Source organism: Takifugu rubripes, chromosome 13 (genome assembly GCF_901000725.2).
Source record: "Takifugu rubripes chromosome 13, fTakRub1.2, whole genome shotgun sequence".
Taxonomy (NCBI): domain Eukaryota; kingdom Metazoa; phylum Chordata; class Actinopteri; order Tetraodontiformes; family Tetraodontidae; genus Takifugu; species Takifugu rubripes.
This window is the reverse complement of record NC_042297.1, coordinates 351,332-361,012: the sequence shown is the minus strand read 5'-3', so window position 1 is coordinate 361,012 and position 9,681 is coordinate 351,332. Positions and strand designations below refer to the sequence as shown.

Here is a 9,681-nt window from a genome sequence, read left to right as displayed (position 1 = left end):
GCCTCAACATCAACATCAGCCTCAACATCAACATCAGCCTCAACATCAGCCTCAGCCTCAACATCAGCATCAGCCTCAACATCAGCATCAGCCTCAACATCAGCATCAGCCTCAACATCAACATCAGCCTCAACATCAGAATCAGCCTCAACATCAGCCTCAACATCAGCCTCAACATCAACATCAGCCTCAATCAGCCTCAATTCAGCTCAGCCTCAAATCAGCATCAGCCTCAACATCAGCCTCAACATCAGCCCTCAACATCAGCCTCACCATCAACATCAGCCTCAACATCAGCCTCAACATCAGCCTCAACATCAGCCTCAACATCAGCCTCAACATCAGCCTCAACATCAACATCAGCCTCAACATCAGCCTCAACATCAACATCAGCCTCAACATCAGCCTCAACATCAGCCTCAACATCAGCATCAGCCTCAACATCAGCATCAGCCTCAACATCAGCATCAGCCTCAACATCAACATCAGCCTCAACATCAGCATCAACATCATCAACATCAGCCTCAACATCAGCCTCAACATCAACATCAGCCTCAACATCAGCATCAGCCTCAACATCAGCCTCAACATCAGCATCAGCCTCAACATCAGCCTCAACATCAACATCAGCCTCAACATCAGCATCAGCCTCAACATCAGCCTCAACATCAGCATCAGCCTCAACATCAGCCTCAACATCAACATCAGCCTCAACATCAGCATCAGCCTCAACATCAGCCTCAACATCAGCATCAGCCTCAACATCAGCCTCAACATCAACATCAGCCTCAACATCAGCCTCAACATCAGCATCAGCCTCAACATCAAGCCTCAACATCAGCCTCAACATAGCAAACCTCAGCCTCAACATCAACATCAGCCTCAACATCAGCCTCAGCCTCAACATCAGCATCAGCCTCAACATCAGCATCAGCCTCAACATCAGCATCAGCCTCAACATCAACATCAGCCTCAACATCAGCATCAGCCTCAACATCAGCCTCAACATCAGCCTCAACATCAACATCAGCCTCAACATCAGCCTCAACATCAGCATCAGCCTCAACATCAGCATCAGCCCTCAACATCAAGCCTCAACATCAGCCTCAGCCTCAACATCAGCCTCAACATCAACATCCGCCTCAACATCAGCCCAACATCAGCCTCAACATCAGCCTCAACATCAGCCTCAACATCAGCCTCAACATCAACATCAGCCCTCAACATCAGCCTCAACATCAACATCAGCCTCAAACATCAGTCAACATCAACATCAGCCCTCAACATCAGCATCAGCCTCAACATCAGCATCAGCCTCAACATCAGCATCAGCCTCACATCAACATCAGCCTCAACATCAACAGCTCACAACATCATCAACATCAGCCTCAACATCAGCCTCAACATCAACATCAGCCTCAAACATCAGCATCAGCCTCAACATCAGCCTCAAACATCAGCATCAGCCTCAACATCAGCCTCAACATCAACATCAGCCTCAACATCAGCATCAGCCTCAACATCAGCCTCAACATCAACATCAGCCTCAACATCAGCCTCAGCCTCAACATCAGCCTCAACATCAGCATCAGCCTCAACATCAGCCTCAACATCACATCAGCCTCAACATCAGCATCAGCCTCAACATCAGCCTCAACATCAGCATCAGCCCTCAACATCAGCATTCAGCCTCAACATCAGCCTCAACATCAGCCCTCAACATCAACATCAGCCTCAACATCAGCCTCAACATCAAACATCAGCCTCAACCAGCCTCAGCCAACATCAGCATCAGCCTCAGCCTCAACATCAGCCTCAGCCTCAACATCAGCCTCAACATCAGCATCAACATCATCAACATCAGCCTCAACATCAACATCAGCCTCAACATCAGCATCAGCCTCAACATCAGCCTCAACATCAACATCAGCCTCAACATCAGCCTCAACATCAGCCTCAACATCAGCCTCAACATCAGCCTCAGCCTCAACATCAGCCTCAACATCAGCCTCAGCCTCAACATCAGCCTCAACATCAGCCTCAACATCAGCCTCAACATCAACATCAGCCTCAACATCAGCCTCAACATCAGCCTCAACATCAGCCTCAACATCAGCCTCACATCAGCATCAGCCTCAACATCAACATCAGCCTCAACATCAACATCAGCCTCAACATCAGCATCACATCATCAACATCAGCCTCAACATCAGCCTCAACATCAACATCAGCCTCAACATCAGCATCAGCCTCAACATCAGCCTCAACATCAGCATCAGCCTCAACATCAGCCTCAACATCAACCATCAGCCTCAACATCAGCATCAGCCTCAACATCAGCCTCAACATCAGCATCAGCCTCAACATCAGCCTCAACATCACATCAGCCTCAACATCAGCATCAGCCTCAACATCAGCCTCAACATCAGCATCAGCCTCAACATCAGCCTCAACATCAGCATCAGCCTCAACATCAGCCTCAACATCAGCATCAGCCTCAACATCAGCATCAGCCTCAAACATCAGCCTCATACATCAGCCTCAACATCAACATCAGCCTCAACTCAGCCTCAACATCAACATCAGCCTCACACATCAGCCTCAGCCTCACATCAGCCTCAAACATCAGCCTCAGCCTCACATCAGACCTCAAACATCAGCATCAACATCATCAACATCAGCCTCAACATCAAATCAGCCTCAACATCAGCATCAGCCTCAACATCAGCTCAACCTCACATCAGCCTCAACATCAGCCTAACATCAGCCTAACATCAGCCTAACATCAGCCTCAGCCTCAACATCAGCTCAACATCAGCCTCAGCCTCAACATCAGCCTCAGCCTCAACATCAGCCTCAACATCAACATCAGCCTCAACATCAGCCTCAACATCAGCCTCAACATCAGCCTCAACATCAAAATCAGCCTCAACATCAGCCTCAACATCAGCCTCAACATCAACATCAGCCTCAACATCAGCCTCAACATCAGCCTCAACATCAGCATCAGCCTCAACATCAGCCTCAACATCAGCATCAGCCTCAACATCAGCCTCAACATCAGCATCAACCTCAACATCAGCCTCAACATCAGCCTCAACATCAGCATCAGCCTCAACATCAGCCTCAACATCAACATCAGCCTCAACATCAGCATCAGCCTCAACATCAACATCAGCCTCAACATCAGCCTCAACATCAGCCTCAACATCAGCATCAGCCTCAACATCAGCATCAACATCATCAACATCAGCCTCAACATCAGCCTCAACATCAACATCAGCCTCAACATCAGCATCAGCCTCAACATCAGCCTCAACATCAACATCAGCCTCAACATCAGCATCAGCCTCAACATCAGCATCAGCCTCAACATCAACATCAGCCTCAACATCAGCATCAGCCTCAACATCAGCCTCAACATCAGCCTCAACATCAGCATCAGCCTCAACATCAGCCTCAACATCAGCCTCAGCATCAGCCTCAACATCAGCATCAACATCACATCAGCCTCAACATCAGCATCAGCCTCAACATCAGCCTCAACATCAGCCTCAACATCAACATCAGCCTCAACATCAGCATCAGCCTCAACATCAGCATCAGCCTCAACATCAGCCTCAACATCAGCCTCAACATCAACATCAGCCTCAACATCAGCCTCAACATCAGCATCAGCCTCAACATCAGCATCAGCCTCAACATCAGCATCAGCCTCAACATCAACATCAACATCAGCCTCAACATCAGCATCAGCCTCAACATCAACATCAGCCTCAACATCAACATCAGCCTACAAATCAGCCTCAACATCAGCATCAGCCTCAACATCAACATCAGCCTCAACATCAGCATCAGCCTCAACATCAGCATCAACATCATCAACATCAGCCTCAACATCAGCCTCAGCCTCAACATCAGCATCAGCCTCAACATCAGCCTCAACATCAACATCAGCCTCAACATCAGCCTCAACATCAGCATCAGCCTCAACATCAGCATCAGCCTCAACATCAACATCAGCCTCAACATCAGCATCAGCCTCAACATCAGCCTCAACATCAGCCTCAACATCAGCATCAGCCTCAACATCAGCCTCAACATCAGCCTCAACATCAGCATCAGCCTCAACATCAGCCTCAACATCAACATCAGCCTCAACATCAGCATCAGCCTCAACATCAGCCTCAACATCAGCCTCAACATCAGCCTCAACATCAGCATCAGCCTCAACATCAGCCTCAACATCAACATCAGCCTCAACATCAGCCTCAACATCAGCATCAGCCTCAACATCAGCATCAGCCTCAACATCAGCCTCAGCATCAGCCTCAACATCAGCCTCAACATCAACATCAGCCTCAACATCAGCCTCAACATCAGCATCAGCCTCAACATCAGCATCAGCCTCAACATCAGCCTCAACATCAGCCTCAACATCAACATCAGCCTCAACATCAACATCAGCCTCAACATCAGCCTCAACATCAGCATCAGACTCAAAATCAGCCTCAACATCAGCCTCAACATCAACATCAGCCTCAACATCAGCCTCAACATCAGCATCAGCCTCAAAATCAGCCTCAACATCAGCCTCAACATCAACATCAGCCTCAACATCAGCCTCAACATCAGCCTCAACATCAACATCAGCCTCAACATCAGCCTCAACATCAGCCTCAACATCAGCCTCAGCCTCAACATCAGCCTCAACATCAGCATCAGCCTCAACATCAGCCTCAACATCAACATCAGCCTCAACATCAGCATCAGCCTCAACATCAGCATCAGCCTCAACATCAGCATCAGCCTCAACATCAGCCTCAACATCAGCCTCAACATCAGCCTCAACATCAGCCTCAACATCAGCATCAGCCTCAACATCAGCATCAGCCTCAACATCAGCCTCAACATCAGCATCAACATCATCAACATCAGCCTCAACATCAGCCTCAACATCAGCATCAACATCATCAACATCAGCCTCAACATCAGCCTCAGCCTCAACATCAGCCTCAACATCAGCCTCAACATCAGCATCAGCCTCAACATCAGCCTCAACATCAACATCAGCCTCAACATCAGCATCAGCCTCAACATCAGCATCAGCCTCAACATCAGCATCAGCCTCAACATCAGCCTCAACATCAGCCTCAACATCAGCCTCAACATCAGCCTCAACATCAGCATCAGCCTCAACATCAGCATCAGCCTCAACATCAGCCTCAACATCAGCATCAACATCATCAACATCAGCCTCAACATCAGCCTCAACATCAACATCAGCCTCAACATCAGCCTCAACATCAACATCAGCCTCAACATCAGCATCAGCCTCAACATCAGCATCAACATCAGCCTCAACATCAGCATCAGCCTCAACATCAGCCTCAACATCAGCATCAGCCTCAACATCAGCATCAGCCTCAACATCAGCCTCAACATCAGCATCAACATCATCAACATCAGCCTCAACATCAGACTCAACATCAACATCAGCCTCAACATCAGCCTCAACATCAACATCAGCCTCAACATCAGCATCAGCCTCAACATCAGCCTCAACATCAGCCTCAACATCAGCCTCAACATCAACATCAGCCTCAACATCAGCCTCAACATCAACATCAGCCTCAACATCAGCCTCAACATCAGCATCAGCCTCAACATCAGCATCAGCTGTATAACGGAGGTGTTTATGGCTCAGGTAACAGGTTGAGGGGGCGGGGCTGTATAACGGAGGTGTTTATGGCTCAGGTAACAGGTTGAGGGGGCGGGGCTGTATAACGGAGGTGTTTATGGCTCAGGTAACAGGTTGAGGGGGCGGGGCTGTATAACGGAGGTGTTTATGGCTCAGGTAACAGGTTGAGGGGGCGGGGCTGTATAACGGAGGTGTTTATGGCTCAGGTAACAGGTTGAGGGGGCGGGGCTGTATAACGGAGGTGTTTATGGCTCAGGTAACAGGTTCAGGGGGCGGGGCTGTATAACGGAGGTGTTTATGGCTCAGGTAACAGGTTCAGGGGGCGGGGCTGTATAACGGAGGTGTTTATGGCTCAGGTAACAGGTTCAGGGGGCGGGGCTGTATAACGGAGGTGTTTATGGCTCAGGTAACAGGTTGAGGGGGCGGGGCTGTATAACGGAGGTGTTTATGGCTCAGGTAACAGGTTGAGGGGGCGGGGCTGTATAACGGAGGTGTTTATGGCTCAGGTAACAGGTTGAGGGGGCGGGGCTGTATAACGGAGGTGTTTATGGCTCAGGTAACAGGTTGAGGGGGCGGGGCTGTATAACGGAGGTGTTTATGGCTCAGGTAACAGGTTGAGGGGGCGGGGCTGTATAACGGAGGTGTTCTGTTCTGCTGGCAGATGTTGGGTCATGAATGAATGCAGCTCCAAACAGACTTGAAAACACATTTTAAACGTTCTTCAGGTTCTTATCAAGGCTACATTTGGACAGATGTTCCGGGCTTCCTCAGTGGGAGTGAAAGAGGCTTGTTTACATTCCTCAGGCTCAGGATTTAAACGGATCAAAGTTCCTCTCTGGGAATACAAGCATGTGTCTGTGGATTCATTACATATTACAGAGATTTAGAGCAACACAGCGAAGCAGCAAAGCTCTCAGCGAGTTGGTGCAGCAGCAGCTGCAGGGAGGAGATGATTCCTCAAAGTTCTGCTCACTTTGAGCTACAGAACCCAGATTTAAGAGCTGGGTTCTGCAGGCAGGTGCAGAGGTCTGAATGTGGGTCCCGAGTCTTTCCACCGTGTTGCTTTTTTCTGGAGACACGCTGGAGAAGATCCATTGTTCCAGCACGTAAAGGTCGCGCCCTTGCTCCTGTTGGTCCTTAAAACATCGCCCACTTCCACAGAAAGACTGATCTGAAGACGATCCTTTATCAGACAAGAAAGTCATCTGAGTTGTTTTCAGGTATTGAGCACGATGTCTCCTTGTCCAGAGCCCCACTCTCCAAATTCCATTTCACCACTGGAATGAGGATGGGTCTCCAGGGAGATGCCTCGTCGCCCCCCCAGCACCTTCTGCTGGAGTTCAATGATGTCATTGCGGATGTCAGCCATCATCAGCAGGAGAAAGTCAAAAGAGCCGGGTGGTCCCTGCAGATGCAAGAGGAGTCTCTCTTTAGAAGAATGTTCAGAGACTCAAACAGTTTCATACAACGGATTTAATTAACTGAAGCATTAATCTCATTAATGAAACATGACTAATTCCACTGTGGATGCATAATGGCTAACGCTGAGTATCTGGATTTCCTCTTGGGTCCAAAAGACCACCTCTAGTCAGTTTAAGAGTCAACTTACAGGTGGACCTCTGGGACCTGGAGCCCCTTGATCACCCTGTGGATGGAAAAAAAGGCAAATTTATAAATGTAAACATCCATGGTAACATGTCCCACGTTCCTTTCAGATTCAGCACAGGGTTAGGGTTAGGGTTAGGGTTAGAGGGTTAGGGTTAGAGGGTTAGGGTTAGAGGGTTAGGGTTAGGGTTAGAGGGTTAGGGTTAGAGGGTTAGGGTTAGGGTTAGGGTTAGAGGGTTAGGGTTAGAGGGTTAGGGTTAGAGGGTTAGAGGGTTAGGGTTAGAGGGTTAGGGTTAGAGGGTTAGGGTTAGAGGGTTAGAGGGTTAGGGTTAGAGGGTTAGAGGGTTAGGGTTAGAGGGTTAGGGTTAGAGGGTTAGGGTTAGAGGGTCAGGGTTAAGGTTTGAAGGCTGGGGTTAGAGGGTTAGAGGGTTAGGGTTAGAGGGTTAGGGTTAGAGGGTTAGAGGGTTAGGGTTAGAGGGTCAGGGTTAAGGTTTGAGGGCTAGGGTTAGAGGGTTAGGGTTAGGGGGTTAGAGGGTTAGGGTTAGAGGGTTAGGGTTAGAGGGTTAGGGTTAGAGGGTTAGGGTTAGGGGGTTAGGGTTAGAGGGTCAGGGTTAGAGGGTTAGGGTTAGAGGGTTAGGGTTAGAGGGTTAGGGTTAGAGGGTTAGGGTTAGAGGGCTAGGGTTAGAGGGTTAGGGTTAGGGGGTTAGAGGGTTAGGGTTAGAGGGTTAGGGTTAGAGGGTTAGGGTTAGAGGGTTAGGGTTAGGGGGTTAGGGTTAGAGGGTCAGGGTTAGAGGGCTAGGGTTAGAGGGTTAGGGTTAGAGGGTTAGAGGGTTAGGGTTAGAGGGTCAGGGTTAGAGGGTCAGGGTTAGAGGGTTAGAGGGTTAGAGGGTCAGGGTTAGAGGGCTAGGGTTAGAGGGTTAGGGTTAGAGGGTTAGAGGGTTAGGGTTAGAGGGTTAGGGTTAAGGTTTGAGGGCTAGGGTTAGAGGGTTAGGGTTAGGGGGTTAGGGTTAGAGGGTCAGGGTTAGAGGGCTAGGGTTAGAGGGTTAGGGTTAGAGGGTTAGAGGGTTAGGGTTAGAGGGTCAGGGTTAGAGGGTCAGGGTTAGAGGGTTAGAGGGTTAGGGTTAGAAGATGGAGAATCTTCTTCCAGTGGACTTCAACATTCTTGTGGACTCTTGACTAGACCTTAATGGAGAAGAGAGTGTTTGTATGAAGGATCTGCAACACACACCTTTAGTCCATCTCGTCCTGGTGCTCCAGGGGGTCCCTGCAGAAAAGAGATGATCAGCCAATCGTCTATATTAATGATGAGCCCTCGGGCTGTTTCTCCTGCGACAGGACAACTCGTCTCCTACGACAGGACAACTCGTCTCTTACGACAGGACAACTCGTCTCCTGCGACAGGACAACTCGTCTCCTGCGACAGGACAACTCGTCTCCTACGACAGGACAACTCGTCTCCAACGACAGGACAACTCGTCTCCTACGACAGGACAACTCGTCTCTTACGACAGGACAACTCGTCTCCTGCGACAGGACAACTCGTCTCCTGCGACAGGACAACTCGTCTCCTACGACAGGACAACTCGTCTCCTACGACAGGACAACTCGTCTCCAACGATAGGACAACTCGTCTCTGTGTTCCAGCCAATTTCAGTGCTGAGTCACACTGAGCGAGATGTGACCTTGAGGTCTGATGAAGTTCCATCTAGGCTCCAAAATCAGACTTTTTTGCTCACCACTGGCCCCCTGCGTCCTCTTTTGATGTGCTTCAAGTCTGGCTCTGGACCTATGGGACCCATGTCTCCACGAGGACCTTGGAGACCAGGATGACCCTTCTCCCCAGGTTCCCCTTTCTTTCCTGGTTCTCCTGGATGTCCTGTGAAGACAAACGGATACATATGAAGAAGATTTTGTGTCCTTTTGCTTTCATGCATTTCTCAGTGTTTAAGGCACTTTCACTTTCTTCGTCATTGCACTTCTATTCATGTTCTTGTGCTTTGTGACCAGAGGAGGCAGAAACACAAGAAGGAGGAGAGGAAGACACTGAAGAAGCTGAATGAAAACATGAAGAAAGATAATCACATAAGTGATAAAACGCAGTTCACAAGAAAAACCAGAACAAAAGAACTGCTGAGGAACTAAAGCCCAACCACAAAAAAGTGACAGAAGAAGGAATCAAACCAGCTCTCTCAATACTAATGTGCTGGACCGTTGGTGTGCTCCAAAATCACCTGGGACACCAGGAGCTCCCGGAAGACCAGTAGCACCTGGAAGACCGGCTGGATGAGGATCCTTTCCTGCTCTGCCCACTGATGGTTTGTTGCTGCTGGTGGCCAAACCAGGCATCTGAAAGCCAAGACACAGGTTACAAACAA

The 9,681-nt window shown here is 49.2% G+C and overlaps 1 protein-coding gene across 2 annotated transcripts in view; it reads right to left on the bottom strand.

The window, feature by feature from the left end:
* Positions 1–5,619: 5,619 nt before the first annotated feature.
* The window catches only part of LOC115252111 (collagen and calcium-binding EGF domain-containing protein 1-like), a 28,897-nt gene continuing 24,835 nt past the window's right edge, over positions 5,620–9,681 (bottom strand). The window contains exons 6-10 of one of the 2 annotated variants that reach the window (XM_029846497.1): positions 9,538–9,652; positions 9,043–9,182; positions 8,535–8,570; positions 7,311–7,346; positions 5,620–7,106 (exon numbers count right to left, since the gene is read on the bottom strand). In XM_029846497.1, the coding sequence (XP_029702357.1) occupies positions 6,918–7,106; positions 7,311–7,346; positions 8,535–8,570; positions 9,043–9,182; positions 9,538–9,652 (516 nt within the window). In that variant the 3' untranslated portion in view covers positions 5,620–6,917. The remainder of the gene's footprint in view (positions 7,107–7,310; positions 7,347–8,534; positions 8,571–9,042; positions 9,183–9,537; positions 9,653–9,681) is intronic. The other variant, XM_029846496.1, reaches the window with a different exon arrangement.